At 43.7% G+C, this 19,209-nt stretch overlaps 1 protein-coding gene across 1 annotated transcript in view; it reads right to left on the reverse strand.

Moving 5' to 3' along the window:
* The window catches only part of LOC126165602 (probable G-protein coupled receptor Mth-like 1), a 659,324-nt gene that overhangs the window by 547,483 nt on the left and 92,632 nt on the right, over nt 1-19,209 (reverse strand). Inside the window, exon 3 of the mRNA XM_049920376.1 lies at nt 2,735-3,017. Within this exon, the coding sequence (XP_049776333.1) occupies nt 2,735-3,017 (283 nt within the window). The remainder of the gene's footprint in view (nt 1-2,734; nt 3,018-19,209) is intronic.

Raw genomic sequence — 19,209 nt, forward strand, 5'->3', positions numbered from 1 at the left:
ACGCCCTCGCTCAAAGTCCGTCAGCTGCACATACGGTTCACGTCCACGCTGTCGCGGCATGCTACCAGTGTTAAAGACTGCGATGGAGCTCCGTATGCCACGGCAAACTGGCTGACACTGACGGCGGCGGTGCACAAATGCTGCGCAGCTAGCGCCATTCGACGGCCAACACCGCGGTTCCTGGTGTGTCCGCTGTGCCATGCGCGTGATCATTGCTTGCACAGCCCTCTCGCAGTGTCGGGAGCAAGTATGGTGGGTCTGACACACCGGTGTCAATGTGTTCTTTTTTCCCCATTTCCAGGAGTGTATGTGCACTATACTTAGGTTCCCAAGTCACATGATTGCTGCGCTCCTTGCTTCTGAACTGGCAGAAATGGGAAGACTTCAGGCTGTTAATGCTTCGTGTCTGACCACAGCCACTAATAGTACTAATGAGACTACTGTGCACAGCACTATAGTACCCCTTTATGTAGTAACTGCTGTGTCTTAATGTCAATGAATACATTTTTTCTGTTTCGAAGAGATTAATGAAGCAATTTCTGGACTACTACGGGTACTATCTATAACTTGGAGAAGATATTTTCTTCAGATATTTAGCATTTGTAACGCGTATGTCTCACTTTTTATCATCAGCGATGAACGGGACAAAGCACAGTTCAAGTATGCAGTGGATGGACAATATGAGGAACCTGTAACCTTCATCGCATTTATGCTACTAACTGAGAAGAATAATTATTGATAACACATATATAGACAATGTCAAAGACTTAGAAATCTGTGATAATAGTAATGATCTTTTGAAAATACTTCAGTTTCGTGACTCAAACAGAATCGAATCATTTAGTTTTTAGCCCCCAGGCTTACCTCTCAGGGGGTAATTCTCCCCAGGTTGAGAACCACTGTTTTAGAGCGTGTATCAAATCTACAGGAAGTGCAAAATGGCTAAGCAAGGATGGCTAGACGACAAATGTAAGGATGTAGAGATACTGCCTACAGGAAAATTAAAGAGACCTTTGGACAAATGAGAACCACTTGTATGAATATCAAGAGCTCAGATCTGAACCCAGTTCTAAGCAAAGAAGGAGTATATAGAGGGTCTATACAAGGGCGATGTACTTGAGGACAATATTATGGAAATGGAAGAGGATGTAGTTGAAGATGAAATGGGAGGCATGATACTGCGTGAAGAGTTTGACAGAGCACTGAAAGACCTGAGTCGAAACAAGGGCCCGGGAGTAGACAACACTCCATTAGAACTACTGACAGCCTTGGGAGAGTCAGCCCTAACAAAGCTCTACCATCTCGTGAGCAAGATGTATGAGACAGGCGAAATACCCTCAGACTTCAAGAAGAATATAATAATTCCAATCCCAAAGAAAGCAGGTGTTGACACATGAGAAAATTACAGAACTATCAGTGTAATAAGTCAAGGCTGCAAAACGCTAACGCGAATTCTTTACGGACGAATGGAAAAACTGGTAGAAGCCGACCTCGGGGAAGATCAGTTTGGATTCCGTAGAAATGTTGGAACTCGTGATGCAAAACTGTCCTTACGACTTATCTTAGAAGATAGACTAAGAAAAGGCAAACCTACGTTTCTAGCATTTGTAGACTTAGAGAAAGCTTTTGACAATGTTGACTGGAATATTCTCTTTCAAATTCTGAAGGTGGCAGGGGTAAAATACAGGGAGCGAAAGGCTATTTACAATTGGTACAGAAACCAGATGGCAGTTGTAAGAGTCGAGGGGCATGAAAAGGAAGCAGTGGTTGGGAAGGGAGTGAGACAGGGTTGTAGCCTATCCCCGATGCTATTCAATCTGTATATTGAGCAAGCAGCAAAGGAAACAAAAGAAAAATTCGGAGCAGGTATTAAAATCCATGGAGAAGAAATAAAAACTTTGAGGTTCGCCGATGACATTGTAATTGTGTCAGAGACAGAAAAGGACTTGCAAGAGCAGCTGAACGGAATGGAGAGTGTCTTGAAAGGAGGATATAAGATGAACATCAACAAAACCAAAACGAGGATAATAGAGTGTAGTCGAGTTAACTCGGGTGATGCTGAAGGAATTAGATTAGGATATGAGACACTTAAAGTAGTAAAGGAGTTTTGCTATTTGGGGAGCAAAATAACTGATGATGGTCGAAGTAGGTAGGATATAAAATGTAGACTGGCAATGGCAAGGAAAGCGTTTCTGAAGAAGAGAAATTTGTTAACATCGAGTATAGATTTAAGTGTGAGGAAGTCATTTCTGAAAGTATTTGTATGGAGTGTAGCCATGTACGGAAGTGAAACATGGACGATAAGTAGTTTGGACAAGAAGAGAATAGAAGCTTTCGAAATGTGGTGCTACAGAAGAATGCTGAAGATTAGATGGGTAGCTCACGTAACTAATGAGGAGGTATTGAACAGAATTGGGGAGAAGAGAAATTGTGGCACAACTTGACCAGAAGAAGGGATCGGTTGGCAGGACATGTTCTGAGGCATCAAGGGTGACCAATTTATTATTGGAGACCAGCGTAGAGGGTAAAAATCGTAGAGGAAGACCAAGAGATGAATACACTAAGCAGAATCAGAAGGATGGAGGTTGCAGTTGGTACTGGGAGATTAAGCTTGCACAGGATAGAGTAGCATGGAGAGCTGCATCAAACCGGTCTCTGGAGTGAAGACCACAACAACAACAACAACACATCGACTAGTGGTAGTAAGAGATAGATGGAGAGACCCGGTACTGACCGACGAGGAAGCAGAGCAGGCCCCGTCCCCAGGCGTCGCTCATCTGCGTGGCGGCGAGTAGCACGTCTCCGACGAGCAGGCAGGCGACGTAGCAGGTCTGGCAGCGCCAGTGCAGCGCGTGGCTGGCGGCGGGCAGCAGCGAGCCGGCGCACAGCGTCGCCGTCAGGAACAGCGCCGACACGCACAGTCCGGCCGGGTACAGCGAGAAGCGCACGTCCCCTCCGGACACGTGCGACACGACGCGCGACCGACGCGCAGACACCGTCTCCGGGCACGCCAGCACCTGCAGAAAAAATAAACACCCCGCACTCTATATTCACTCCCTTATCGATGCTGAGCATAGCACTTCATAGTTGGACACAACCAACAAAATAAAAATACAAGTTATGCTTATCCATTACGGATATTTTAGAACCGTGACTGTATATTAATGTAAATAAATTATACACAACTGCAACCAGTCACTTTTTCATTAATAATGCTTTATTACATTAACCGGTTTTCGAACCCTTTCAGGTTCATCTTCAGATGATTTCGGGAGAATCCGGGAAGTTACATCATTACTGGTAGTAGCATAATGCTGGGTGCTGGTTCTATGGCAGAAAGATGGGTCACACTTTAATGTATCGCCATGACTATACCTTATCTGTCGATATCGATGTAAATTTAGTTTTTACTTACTGCGACAGTATAGGCGGCTTTTTTCGTATCTGTCTGCCTCCGTTTTGATGTCCAGAACACTTTCACACGAACTATATTAGTTCACACTTTAACAGTGACACTTTACCAGCATCCAGCATGCGCTTTACAACTGTTGCTTATAACAAAGATCTTGACAGAGAGATATGGCATAAGCCTACTTTGTACAGAGATGTAATTTGTTGTTCTTTACATGTGTTAAAGTCGATATAAGGGCAAGTTTTTTCATTAGAATGTTGATAACATGAGCGCACTAGAGAAAATAATAATAAACTACTACAAGAATAAGTTTCAGGTAATCTGTTATGTTATTTCTATTTGTATGTTACAGGCAGTTCTTTTTTTACATGAATCCCAAGGAATCAATAATACAGAGTTATTGATTCTGCAGTGAGGTGCAGTTGTCTGTATGACTAGGACCTGTATATTTAAATTAATAACAAATCTTCAGATGAAATGTTGGCTTATTTCTGTTGTTACGTTAACGTGATCTGGAGTATTATTTACATCGATATCGACAGATAAGGTACAGTCATGGCGATACATTAAAGTGTGACCCATCTTTCTGCCATAGAACCAGCACCCAGCATTATGCTACTACCAGTAATGATGTAACTTTCCGGATTCTCCCGAAATCATCTGAAGATGAACCTGAAAGGGTTCGAAAACCGGTTAATGTAATAAAGCATTATTAATGAAAAGTGACTGGTTGCAGTTGTGTATAATTTATTTACATAAAAATACAGGGTATTTCAAAATGGACTTTACAACTTCGAAAATTCATATAAATTAATTCATAGTACCTACAGAGGCTATTGTAGTGTCAATTTTTAGGGAAATCATCAAGTTTTGTCTAGAGTAGTTTGGTAGTGCCGAATCGCACCGTAAGGAGCGCTAGCGGCTAGACATGGGCAAACTGAAACACGTAGCTGTTTCGAAACAAATGAAACACTACAACGTAATGTTTCGATACGCTGTTTCGAAACAGTGAAACAGTGAAACAGTTTGTGTTTTGTAATCTAATATCCCTACACATTTTATCATCTTGAATGTCTACTGTATAAGTATGTCCATATAAGCACAAATGAGGTGCGAGAGCGATAATCATATCGCAGAAAGTATGAAACTATCACTTCGGCGACTTGGCAGTTTCGTATACACTGAATGCGCTGCTTTCGTGTCGTGTGACTTTCATACTTTTCAATTGGCTGAGGACAGCCATAGCTGAAGACAGAAGAACCACCACGAACGGAACTGGAGGTGGGAGCAAACTGCAGAAACAACGGATATGCTACTGGGATTCCCACATTCCGTTAGTATTGGTAATATACCCATCCTGCTAATTTCCAAGCACACAAGGGAATCATTGTGGATAATAGACACAGTGACTATAGACTCACAAATAACGCCAAATAATTCGAATAAATAACAAAATGTAACAGAAAAAATTTTGTCTTTCAAGGTGTTTCGAACCGTTACTATAAATTCACCATGCTTCCCAGCCCTTCCCGTTTACCATTACACTATTAGTGATATGTCAAACAGATTGCTTGCAATTATACCTACATCAAATTTATGTATATGTCTAATAACTGTCACTCTACGCCTTTTTTTATTCAAAATGTTGTAGGCTTACTTGCGTTTCTTAATATGATTACTGTACATGAACAGAGAAGCGTATATTATAAAAAAAGTGTAATTTAACTGAATGATTTTCACACATTCATTATTTTGAATGTAAATAGTATGCGTTGTTTTATTGTTTGGTTAGTGTTTATAAAGCAGATGTTACGCCATTTCGAAATAGGACAGTCAGCTAGGAACGAAGCTTTATTTTCGGATATCTTGAGCTTCATGCTATTGCTTGCCAAAAGATTTCGACACTCTTGAAAGTGTTTCACGAAGTGGTATGTTGTGTTTCAGTACCTGTGCCGAGACCAAATCTCGTCCGACACAGAGCGGAATGAAACATCACTGTTTCGATACAATCAGTCAGCTCAAAGCACAGGTGGACTGAAACAGCCTTATTTTGAAACAACGATACAGTTTCTGTGTTTGGCTCGAGATCGAATCTGCTCCGGTTATCCGAGACAGGGGCGGAATGAAACACCACTGTTTCGAAACAGTGAACCACAGCCGTTCCGAAACACTGAAACAGTTGCACGTATCGATACACTGTCTCGAAACATAGAAACAGGGGAAACGTCTAGTAAGGAGCGCTAACGGCACTTGCGTTGAAGATGACTGCCTTCACTGAACTCGAGCGTGCTAGATGTGTGTTTTGGTTTGAAGAATCGAAGTCGGCGAGAACAGTTCAGCGTAATTTCCGCACCAAGTGCGCTAAAGAGCCGCCTAGTAGACTTACAATTTACGATGCGCATAAATGTTTTTTAGAAACAGGGTGCTGGGTCGATCGTCCAGGCGCATCTGAGGCCGTCGTTGATTGTGCCACTAACACGCAGTTACCATTGTTAGCAAAGTGGTTATCTCCAAGCATGTACGTGCATCGTTTTCCTTTCAGTTCTTGCTCTAAGGGGGATAAGCAGGCTGCTAGCTTGTTGAAGTACAGAATATGTAATAATAAATCAGTACTTAAATATACAGCTCTATACCGGCAGTATATTTACAATGGGCAGTCGATATTTTTTAGGCCTGTAAGTCGATATTTCTTATGTCGATACCGCGATCTAATGACATTTCCCTCCGATACTTCGTGCCTATGATGAGTCTTTTTTAAATATCGATGTATCGGATTTACGATATTTTAAGAGTATCAACAGTACAGTTCCGACGCTGTTCAGGACCCTAATATATGCTACCAGGACCAGTAACAAAACAAACCCGAACAGCACTAAAGCACTCTGGTGGCTGTTCTACCTGTCAAGAGAATTGCAGCTCTAATCACCCGCCGAAGATGTGTTCGTGTAAGAAGTTACACTGGCATTCGACCGCGTCTTCAAGGTACTTCACCGTCTGTGTCATGAGGTGTGTCAGGATTCCCGAAACACCACTGCAAAGCCACTGCACTAAACAGCTACTGACGACAGCAAAGAAGCTACGGGTTTCTTGATCACTGCTTGATTTCAGCAAGGCGTTTGATACCGTTATCTCGACACGTAACTCTTGATAGCAAAACACCAGTTAAAAAAAAATACATTTCTTTGGTTCGACGATTGCCTGAGAAAGAGGTAACAGTGAGTCATCTGTGGATACAGAAGTCAGCAAGGGGAAAAAGTTATCTCAAAGGAAGCCCAGGGTCACGTCCTTAACTCGTTGCTTTTCTTCCTGTGCACCAGTGATACTTCGACTTCCCCTGTGTTTTGCAACTACCACTTTTCTACTGACAACATCGAGCCATACCGAAGCGGCAGCCATAAGAATATCTAGAATGAAATTTTCACTCTACAGCGGAGTGTGCGCTGATATGAAACTTCCTGGCAAATTAAAACTGTGCGCCCGACCGAGACTCAGCACACGGAATGCTGTTTGCTACTCATGTCAACATTCTGGAGCTGTTGAAGACATTCCCGATGTGCCCGCAGCTCGTGGTCGTGCGGTAGCGTTCTCGCTTCCCACTCCCGGGTTCCCGGGTTCGATTCCCGGCGGGGTCAGGGATTTTCTCTGCCTCGTGATGGCTGGGTGTTGTATGATGTCCTTAGGTTAGTTAGGTTTAAGTAGTTCTAAGTTCTAGGGGACTGATGACCATAGATGTTAAGTCCCATAGTGCTCAGAGCCATTTGAACCACACATTCCCGATGTACATAATAAATGTTGCCAAGTCTCTCGGGGACAGCATCGGATGATGTCGCTAAAATTTCAAATACTTCGACCGCGACTTTGCACGTCATTTTTCAGGAGATGATGTCGACGACTGCTGAAATAGTACACTCTCCTATGAAACTTTTTTTTTTTTTTTTTTTTTTTTTTTTTTTTTTTTTTTTTTTTTTTTTTTTTTTTTTGTCAACGCCTGCTTACGAATGAGGACCAAGCCTGTTGCTCTTGACGTGGAGTCTTCAGGGGCTTGTCTTGTGTCTCTTGATTTCCACGCCTGGGAAGCGGACATTCCTTCCGGACATGTCAGGACCTGCTTCTCACACCGGTAGCTGCCTGGACCCAGCGCTACACCGTTATGTCAGATGCGCCGTTAATGGGGGAGCTCCGACTCCCATTCATGTCGGAGCGATCGAGCTGCAGCCAACTTCTGACGGCCGTTTTCTCGTATTCGGTAGTCAGGTGTGATGATAACAACTGAACAATACTCGGCATTGCTGCATTCTTACTCTACTTTTAAAGCGAAATCATTCCTTTTCTGCTCTTCTCTATAGCCGTTGCAGGTGTATTTTTTTTCTTCAAAAATTTTCTACGACACAGACATCGATGAGGTGTAGAATTTCGGAACATGTTCTACGCTCGCGTATTATGACATTTTTGGCAACCGAACAGTCTGCTCTGTAGGAATCAATATGGGTTCTGGAAATAATGATCGTCATCTGGTAAATATGCTAGCGGCAAGACACAATCAATGCGATAGCACGGAAATACTATCGATGACAGTGCTGCTAAAGCAGAGTTACTAAATACACAACCTTTCGAAATACCTCCACCAAAGGCGACGCAGTAAATATTCCAGAATCCGAACCAAGGCCAGCTGCCAGCAAAATATTCAAACGTGTGTGAAATCTTATAGGACTTAACTGCTAGCCGGCCGGTGTGGCCAAGCGGTTCTAGGCGCGTCAGTCTGGAACCGCGAGACAGCTACGGTCGCCGGTTCGATTCCTGCCTCGAGCATGGATGTGTGTGATGTCTTTAGGTTAGTTAGGTTTAAGTAGTTCTAAGTTCTAGGGGACTGATGACCTCAGATGTTAAGTCCCATAGTGCTCAGAGCCATTTGAACCTTAGCTGCTAAGGTCATCAGTCCCTAAGCTGACACACTACTTAACCTAAATTATCCTAAGGACAAACACATACACACTCATGTCCGAGGGAGGACTCGAACCTCCGCCGGGATCAGCCGTACAGTCCATGACTGCAGCGCCCAAGACCGCTCGGCTAAACCCGCGCGCCAGCTGCCAACATGAGTAACTTAGAAGTAGATACCCTCGGAGTAGTGAAGCAACTAAAAACACTTAATAAAAGCAAGTCTTCCGATCCAGTCTGTACTCCAGTTAGATTCCTTTCAGAGTATGCTGTCCCGACCTTAATCATATACAACCGCTCGCTCTATGAAATATCCGTACCCAAAGACTGGAAAGCTGCACAGGTCACATCAATATTCAAGAAAGGCAATATGAGTAATCCACTAAATTACACCCATACCTCTAACGGTGATATGCGACAGAATTTTGAAACATATGTTGTGCTCGAACATTATGAATGATCTCGAAGAGAACTCACTTTTACCTAAAATCACAACGACATACAGCATAAAATAAAAAATCAAAACAATCGTTGTTTACCCCGTAAAGCGAATAGTACAAGAATTATCATTTAACGTTTCGTCGATGTAAGAAGCTTTTCTCTTCACACTGCGGCAGGATTTGTCTGCGGCCTTGTTGAAAGGACCATTCGGACATGTTTTGGAACACACAACTTATATGAATACTAATTTTCTATTCAGCTGTGTTTGTTGTTCTATTTATTTTCTATTGATTTCGAAGCCTTTAACGGCTTCATCCTCAGGCACTTAGGCAAAATCATCGAAATGAAATATGCAGGTAAGTTCGTCTCGTTGCTGTACCACAGCATCATCTAATTTAATGAATACAGGAACATAGCCAAGGGGAAAAATCAGGTTGGAACTAGCTCTTATGCATCACAGAAGCAAAGACTTTCTTGCAGTCTCCAGAAATGTTTAGAGAAACAAAAACCTTATCTGTATCGAATGACCACTATCTTAGCTATGCTCCTGCTGTATATTTGCACGACCTGATACGGATTTCCTGTTACTAAACAACAGACTGTATATATAGTATCAACGCAAGGCTGTCGCTAGCATCTGCACACGAAAGAGGAAGTGGTAAAAGGGCGAGGTAGGGGAGAGGGGGAGATACCATTTAAGACTGCGTGTTCTCAGAAGCAGCAACTTGAACACAACCAACATCCGCTTCGCCTTCGCTCCGTCAGCGCCGGCAACTGCATCTTTTATGTGAGTGGATTACTCACCGCCTGCCGCTTAAGCGTCCACTAGGTCTCCTTTACGAAGGCGAGCCTTTTGAAAGCTATCACAACGACCATCTCCCACTGAATACTGCGGCACTGCAGACAAAGCTGCCTCTGTAAAGTGTCTTCCGCTGTTAAGTAGCTGACGCCATACACCGTCACAAACAAGACTTCAGGGTGCATGGCGAAGTTCACGGCGGTGCCATTTGTTTTGCTGTACTCAAACACATTAGAAACGCCGTGCTCTATTCCGGCATGAAACTGTTTATTTTGACAGAAAATCCCGGTTTTTTCCAGTAATATTTCTGTTGTTTCTTCCCTGGCTCCGTCCTTAGTTGAAATATTATTCAGTAGGATGATCACAACCTGCTCCAAAAAAGGTTTTCCACCACTGTCATAGCTTTCAGAGTTTGTTTTTCTGGCCACCTGATATCGCTATATACAAACACTTTCGTCGATATACTCGTCTCGAGAGAATTCAGCAACTGTATACGAGGGGATATTTCAGATAATTCTCATTTATTTTTGCATCCCAGTTGCACACTTTTTTAATTAGATTACATGTTACCATATCCTAGGATGTCCTGCACTATAAAAGTATTCGATTCAGATTTATACCTCTTCTTCACAACTGTGTTTATAACGAACGCAATAATGTGTTTCAAATCTCATCTATTTGTCTGTAAGTTCAAGTTCCATACTTCAGTTCCGCTGCGGAAGCTTTATCTGCAGCACACTCGAATACACAATTTTATCTTGCAACACAATCGTTGTAAAAGGAAAGAAAAACAGCAAATTAAAGATCGAAGCTTAACTAAGATGTCAACCTTCTAGCAGGAACATAGTTTATATTTCTTTCTACCATACCAAGTTTTTGTAAGGGTTTGTTTTTTTTATTCTAAAAACCTAGGTAAGGAAAATACGTAACTTTGCAATCTAGAACATTGAAAATGTCGCTGCTACTTTCTAACATATGTTATTTCTGTTTTTGTATTTTGTCTCAAAATTTTGAGCTTCTTGTGACTATTGCCCGTTTGTCACCAGCGTACGTCTGCAGCCAACAGGCCTTCAGACAACATCTCTATCGGGAAAATAAATATTAAAGTAAGACATGATAGCGTATGTCAAGTTTGACATTTGCTGTAGTGGAGCCAGTCTGTATCACGTCAGATAAGCTTTGGAGAGTTTCCTAACGAGTTAGCGCCGCTTTTACATTTATTGTGATGTATGGACGTAATCAAATGTTCAACACTATTTGTTAGTTGCGCATCACGTGTTGGTGCCGCAGCGGCGTTCATTTCCCGGTACGTTTTTCTCGTAGTTGGTTCACGGTTTCAGTCGTTACGAATTGGCTACGCTTCGGTGAACTTTACGCTACTACCGCCTGGTTGCCATCTGTTCAGCCTTTTTGTTTCCGTCCAAGACGTTGGACTGTATTCGAATGGACTTCTTATGCTCGTATTTGTATGGGATGAGAGAGAGAGAGAGAGAGAGAGAGAGAGAGAGAGAGAGAGAGACTCTTTTGTTTGTTAATTCGCTTACATAGCTGAAGAATGCTCTACAGTGAAGTGTTACAGGGTGTTTCAAAAATGACCGGTATATTTGAAACGGCAATAAAAACTAAACGAGCAGCGATAGAAATACACCGTTTGTTGCAATATGCTTGGGACAACAGTACATTTTCAGGCGGACAAACTTTCCCAATTACAGTAGTTACAATTTTCAACAACAGATGGCGCTGCAAGTGATGTGAAAGATATAGAAGACAACGCAGTCTGTGGGTGCGCCATTCTGTACGTCGTCTTTCTGCTGTAAGCGTGTGCTGTTCACAACGTGCAAGTGTGCTGTAGACAACATGGTTTATTCCTTAGAACAGAGGATTTTTCTGGTGTTGGAATTCCACCGCCTAGAACACAGTGTTGTTGCAACAAGACGAAGTTTTCAACGGAGGTTTAATGTAACCAAAGGACCGAAAAGCGATACAATAAAGGATTTGTTTGAAAAAATTCAACGGACTGGGAACGTGACGGATGAACGTGCTGGAAAGGTAGGGCGACCGCGTACGGCAACCACAGAGGGCAACGCGCAGCTAGTGCAGCAGGTGATCCCACAGCGGCCTCGGGTTTCCGTTCGCCGTGTTGCAGCTGCGGTCCAAATGACGCCAACGTCCACGTATCGTCTCATGCGCCAGAGTTTACATCTCTATCCATACAAAATTCATACGCGGCACCCCTCGGCGCCGCTACCGTTGCTGCACGAGAGACATTCGCTAACGATATAGTGCACAGGATTGATGACGGCGATATGCATGTGGGCAGCATTTGGTTTACTGACGAAGCTTATTTTTACCTGGACAGTTTCGTCCACTAAACAGAACTGGCGCATATGGGGAACCGAAAAGCCCCATGTTGCAGTCCCATCGTCCCTGCATCCTCAAAAAGTACTGGTCTGGGCCGCCATTTCTTCCAAAGGAATCATTGGCCCATTTTTCAGATCCGAAACGATTACTGCATCACGCTATCTGGACATTCTTCGTGAATTTGTGGCGGTACAAACTGCCTTAGACGACACTGCGAACACCTCGTGGTTTATGCAAGATGGTGCCCGGCCACATCGCACGGCTGACGTCTTTAATTTCCTGAATGAATATTTCGATGATCGTGTGATTGCTTTGGGCTATCCGAAACATATAGGCGGCGGCGTGGATTGGCCTCCCTATTCGCCAGACATGAACCCCTGTGACTTCTTTCTGTGGGGACACTTGAAAGACCAGGTGTACCGCCAGAATCCAGAAACAATTGAACAGCTGAAGCAGTGCATCTCATCTGCATGTGAAGCCATTCCGCCAGACACGTTGTCAAAGGTTTCGGGTAATTTCATTCAGAGACTACGCCATATTATTGCTACGCATAGTGGATATGTGGAAAATATCGTACTATAGAGTTTCCCAGACCGCAGCGCCATCTGTTGTTGAAAATTGTAACTACTGTAATTTCGAAAGTTTGTCTGCCTGAAAATGTACTGTTGTGCCAAGCATATTGCAACAAACGGTGTATTTCTATCGCTGCTCGTTTAGTTTTTATTGCCGTTTCAAATATACCGGTCATTTTTGAAACACCCTGTATTTGGTCATTGATACTCGGTACGCCACCGTACAGTGCATGGATGAGGTGCGTCTACCAATATTATCGACGTCTGCTCTGTTGAAAGAGAGAAAAACGACTGTCTCTTATCGTATTCTCAGAATACCTACGCCAGAAATACGATGGCGGCAGCATAATGATCGCACCGTCTTCTTGGAATACAGTGTTACATCTACGGACTCCCCTTTGAGTTCCCTGGGCATTCCTGTTACACTCCCGCGCCGATCTGTTACGATAGTAGCAGCGCATATAGGAATTCTACATGCTTCTAATACCTACCTGACGGAGATTTCAAATGCTGGGAAACTACTGCAGAATTAGTCGCACTAGCGTCTCGCGAACCATTTCCTTTGCAGGTGTGATGTGTTGGCAGACGAGCCAACACCGTATAGCTAGAGGAGGCCGAAATGCACGCGTTAAAGCTCACGCAGTCTGGCGTGAGGTCTGGAAAATGACAAGGAATTGTAGTAGCCAAAAATAGTACATAGCTTCTGGAATACTTAACTTTAATCCATAATTGTTGTACATCGGTCTGAAGGTACAGGCTTTATAAGATAACCAGCAAAAGATAAATGACGCCTTGCTAGGTCGTAGCAAATGACGTAGCTGAAGGCTATGCTAACTATCGTCTCGGCAAACGAGAGCGTATTTGTCAGTGTAGCTTCGCTAGCAAAGTCGGCTGTACAACTGGGGCGAGTGCTAGTTCGTCTCACTAGACCTGCCGTGTGGCGGCGCTCGGTCTGCCATCACTGACAGTGGCGACACGCGGGTCCGTCGTATACTAGCGGACCGCGGCCGATTTAAAAGCTACCACCTAGCAAGTGTGGTGTCTGGCGGTGATACCACAAGGTGTACTGCACTTCCCCGCAACCCTATCAACAAATCTAAGCCCTCCACTCGCCTTCCCTAGAAATATTCTCCCCCCCCCCCCACCCCCTAATACTGAACTCGCCAACTTTTAAATGGTCCTAGATCCACATCTACTATGTGGCTACTCTGCATCTCTGCGGCGGGGAAGTGCACTTGTACTGCAGCACAAAACACTACCGAAAAACCCTTAACCTCCCTGCTCGTGCAGACGTTTCAACCATTAGCAAAGGTAGGCTTCGCTCGTCACCTACCGCTGGAAACCGCAAGAATGTTAGCTGGAAACAGATTTAATACTTATGACTGCTGGAGACACACGTGGCAGATTAATGCTACGACGAAAAATTTTTTTAAGATGCCTCCCATATCGACGAAGCCACCTGGCTTTGAATTGGCACACAACATCTGATCGATACTTAAGCGAATAAGGAGCAACGCTGGAAGGTGTTGCGACTCTTTGCAGCATGTGGAACAACACAAAGCTGTGATGCTGGCTTTGAAAAGCAGACTGTTCGCATGTAATTCACGAACGGCCTCTTGATCTTTCCCTGTCGATCTAACACACTTCCTGGTGATGAAGGAGGGATCAATAGAAAAATTTGTAGTTTAAGTGTAGTGGGGGTAGTGGTTAGTGTTTAACGTCCTGTCGACAACGAGGTCATTAGAGACGGAGCGCAAGCTCGGGTTAGGGAAGGATTGGGAAGGAAATTGGCCGTGCCCTTTCAAAGGAACCATCCAAGCATTTGCCTGAAACGATTTAGGAAAATCACGGAAAACCTAAATCAAGATGGCTGGAGAAGGGATTGAACCGTCGTCCTCCCGAATGCGAGTCCAGTGTACTAACCACTGCGCCACCTCGCTCGGTGTGTAGTTTAAGACAATACTCATTATTTGTTTGTGATGTAACCATACGCTAAATACATAAACCTCCCTAAATACTTACACAATGTGACGTGATTAGACCCTACACAGTTCTTTCTCTTTGTTAAAGGCACTAGTTTGATTTATCCAATTTTAAAGATTGTAAGTAGGCTGTTTATGTTTTCTTATTGGCAACGTTACGTAGTGCTCTGTATGGAAATCACTGGCTGTGCTGTGTGCAGTCTGTGGCTAGTTTGCATTGTTGTCTGCCATTGTAGTGTTGGGCAGCTGGATGTGAACAGCACGTAGCGTTGCGCAGTTGGAGGTGAGCCGCCAGCAGTGGTGGATGTGGGGAGAGAGATGGCGGAGTTTTGAAATTTGTAAGACTGGATGTCATGAACTGCTATATATATTATGACTATTAAGGTAAATACATTGTTTGTTCTCTATTAAAATCTTTCATTTGCTAACTATCCCTATCAGTAGTTAGTGCCTTCAGTAGTTTGAATCTTTTATTTAGCTGGCAGTAGTGGCGCTCGCTGTATTGCAGTAGTTCGAGTAACGAAGATTTTTGTGAGGTAAGTGATTTGTGAAAGGTATAGGTTAATGTAAGTCAGGGCCATTCTTTTGTAGTGATTATTGAAAGTCAGATTGCGTTGCGCTAAAAATATAGTGTGTCAGTTTAAAGACAGTCATGTATAATTGTTCTAAGGGGATGTTTCATAAGATAGCTGCCATTCATTACTCCAAGGGGAAATTTATCCAAGTCTTTCTTCAGTTCCGTACGCTTACCGAACGACGGTGCTTTCCTGCAGACAATACTGCAGTCAACGAACGGTCTTATAGCGCTGGTTACCCAACCTTCTATATCGTTTATGCATTAGAGGTCCTGTTACGCCTCAGTGAAGCGCATCCGATGTCACTTTCGTTTTGGCAGAACTTTTGCCGTCCATTATAATGGACAGGGCTCTTTTTAGTCAAGTATTCCTCTAATTTAAAAGTTTTCCAAACCTTTCCTCGTGGCGATACCCTTCTCAGAGTTGCAGTTTTACGACAGACCCTTTCACTAATGTTAACACTATGGCGTCCGGCGACGCCACAGTGGTGTCGTGCGCGAAATAGCGGTCAACGGCCGGTGACGTCACAGTGATGTGAGCATAGTATTGCGCAGTGGCCCGCGACAGCACTGCACTATCTTTTGCATTATGTTTGTGGTGTCACCGCCAGACACCACACTTGCTAGGTGGTAGCTTTAAATCGGCAGCGGTCCATTAGTACATGTCGGACCCGCGTGTCGCCACTGTCAGTAATTGCAGACCGAGCGCCACCACACGGCAGGTCTTGAGAGACGTACTAGGACTCGCCCCAGTTGTACGACGACTTTGCTAGCGACTACACTGACGAAGCCTTTCTCTCATTTGCCGAGAGATAGTTAGAATAGCCTTCAGCTAAGTCCATGGCTACGACCTAGCAAGGCGCCATTAACCATATCTAGAGAGAGTCTCACTTGTATCATCAAGAATGCTGTATACAAATGATGGATTAAAATTAAGTAAGCACGCCTGCGTGAGTTGACGCGTGCATTTCGGCCTCCTTATCTAAAAACAGTGTCGGCACGTCTGCCGACACTTCACTGTTGGCGTTTTGTTTAGGTCACAATAAGTTACACAGGTCAACAAGTTTTTTTTGTTTTTATAAGTACTTGCGCCTTTCAGCATGGCAGGCGAAAGAGGCGATACGATTATTTACGATGAATGCGCGGACGTCTTGTCTGACGTTCCGGACGACTTGGCCGATTTGGGAGGAAGACATTGGATATCGAAAAAATGACAGTGAAGCAGAACCGTCGGAAGACAGTGAAATACGTCAAGAAGAATTCGGCGAACGTTACGGTTGCCAACTGATTCGGATGAATCAGACGAAGAAGACAGTGCGTAGTGGTCAGACTCTGATTTACCGAGGACCAATAATAAATCTGAAAGATCTCCGGGTCCAAACATATTTCCCAAAGATACACAGAGCGCCGAGGATTCGTCGAATTACATATTGGGAACGATCTATTTGAATATGTTAGCAACGAAACCAACAAGTACTACAGTCAAAATTGCAATAGAAGAAAACTAGATTTAAAAAAATGCCAAATTTGTCGACGTTACAGGTCCGGAACTTAGAAAATGGTTTGGGCTTGCTATCCACATGGGAATTGTAAAAAAAAGCAAGGATTGACGATTATCGGTCAACGAATCCGTTGATAGACACACTGATATTTCGCAAAACGATGTCCCGCAACCGATTAAGACAAATATTATCATTTTTACATCTTTCCGACAACAACAATAAATCGGAAATTGCCGACCGGCTTTTCAAAGAGGATTTCGTAATTTATTTTTCCAAAAAGTTTAAATAAACAAATATTTGAAACAAACAAATTCTATATTTATTTATGTATGTGCCGGCCGGAGTGGCCGAGCGGTTAAAGGCGCTACAGTCTGGAACCGCACGACCGCTACGGTCGCAGATTCGACTCCTGCCTCGGGCATGGATGTGTGTGATGTCCTTAGGTTAGTTAGGTTTAAGTAGTTCTAAGTGCTAGGGGACTTATGACCAAAGCAGTTGAGTCCCATAGTGCTCAGAGCCATTTGAACCATTTTTTGTTGTGCGATCTAAGACTGGAACAGGTAATTACGTGTAGAGCATAGTGCACAACATTTGAGCGAGCATTTTCATAACTAAACGATCCTGTGAACTCTATTAACTTCGGTAACGGGTGTAAATACCATAAACTGGCTACGTGTGTGATTGTGGTGTGCGTGTGAACTTCACAGTGTGTTGCCACTTAGTACGGACTTGGCAGTATTAACCGTGATCTTTATCGTAAAAATACACCTGAAAATTTACATTGCCAAGTTAAACCTTTTATTTCAGTAGCTAGCCACATCCCGTTTACCGGACAATTCCATGTATGTTGCGACGCGACCTGAAATAGACAGTAGTGGTCTAGTATTTTCTACTACAGCTTTTAGCTAGACGAATGAACATTGCTGGACACTGGAAGGGCGGTAAAAAAGTAACGTACCGCGCCGCACGTACTGAAAGGAATCTGCTAAATTTCTGTTACACGATAAATCACACATATCTAAAGCCTGTCAATTTAACTAAATGCTGTCCGCCTAGATAGCTGAGTGGTCGGCGCGACGGGATGACATGCAAAGGGGCCCGGGCTCGATTCCCGGCTGGGTCGGAGATTTTCTCTGCTCATCATCATCATCATCATCATCATCATCATCATCATCATCATTTCATCCCCATCGACGCGCAAGTCTCCGAAGTGACGTCACCTAAAAAGACTTGCACCAGGCGACCGGTCTACCCGACGGGAGGCCCTAGCCACACGACATTTCATTTCATTTCAACTAAATACTTAGAGATTACGATTGGGAATAATTTAAATGGGAATGATCATACAGATAATGTTGGGCGGAAAAGAAACCAAATGGTTCAAATGGCTCTGAGCACTATGGGACTGAACATCTTAGGTCATAAGTCCCCTAGAACTTAGAACTACGTAAACCTAACTAACCTAAGGACATCACACACACCCATGCCCGAGGCAGGATTCGAACCTGCGACCGTAGCAGTCCCGCGGTTCCGGACTGCAGCGCCAGAACCGCTAGACCACCGCGGCCGGCAAAGAAACCAAAGACTGTGTTATATTTGCGGTACCCCTAGAAAATGCACCATGTCTACTAAAGCGACTGCTTACACTTCACTTGTCCACCACCTCTTCTGGAATACTGCTTTCCGGTGTTGGATCCGCGGCAGATGGAGAAAGTTCAAAGAAGGGCAGCTCGTTTCGTATTAACGTGAAATAGAGAAGAGAGTACCATGGATATGACCCATGGCAATCATTAAAACAAAGTCCTTTTTCGTTGCGGCAGAATCTTCTCATAAGATTTCAGTCACTGACTTTGTCCCCAGAATATTTTGCTGGCGCCCACCTACATAGGGGGAAATGACCATCATAATAAAATAAGAGAAGTCAAGGCTTTACGGAAAGATTTAAGTGTTTATTTTTCGCAGGGGCTGAACGAGAGTAGAATGGTAGAGAAATAGCTTGAAGGTGGTTCGATGAACCCTCTGCCAGGCGTTTAACTGAGAATTGCAGAGTAACCGTGGAGAAGAAGGAGTAGAATTCTTTAGTGAAAAGCTAGAACACAATAAATGTCCTTGAACGTATGTGAGTGCGAATATGTAGTTATTATGCTGATTAAAATTAAAAATATACCAAAGACTTGATCATTCTCGTTGCTTACGTTCATGCTAGCTGTAATTACAGGGCTGATATACTCCTGTTAGATATTTTTGATGATAAATAAAAATGGTATACCTGCTATGAACCCACCTGACCTCTAACTAACTACAGTACACAGCAGATTTTATCAAGTAGCCTGCCAGACACGACGTACGGTTATTTCATATTTCATTAATCATGTTTTATTGACGTTACCCGCCCAGACAGCTGCCCGTGTTAGCACGGCATTTGGGTAGGTGCGACGGCACAGGGTCGAACCCATCCAGCGGACTAACGACTAGGGTAGGTGTGCGGGCCAGCCTGGATGCTGTTTTTAGGTGCTCCTCCCACTCTCCCAAATCCGATCAGGTGAATACCCGGCTGGTACCCACACCTTGCCTTAGTTACACAGGGTGATTCAAAAAGAATACCACAACTTTAGGAATTTAAAACTC

Source organism: Schistocerca cancellata, chromosome 1 (assembly GCF_023864275.1).
Source record: "Schistocerca cancellata isolate TAMUIC-IGC-003103 chromosome 1, iqSchCanc2.1, whole genome shotgun sequence".
In the NCBI taxonomy this organism is placed as follows: Eukaryota; Metazoa; Arthropoda; class Insecta; order Orthoptera; family Acrididae; genus Schistocerca; species Schistocerca cancellata.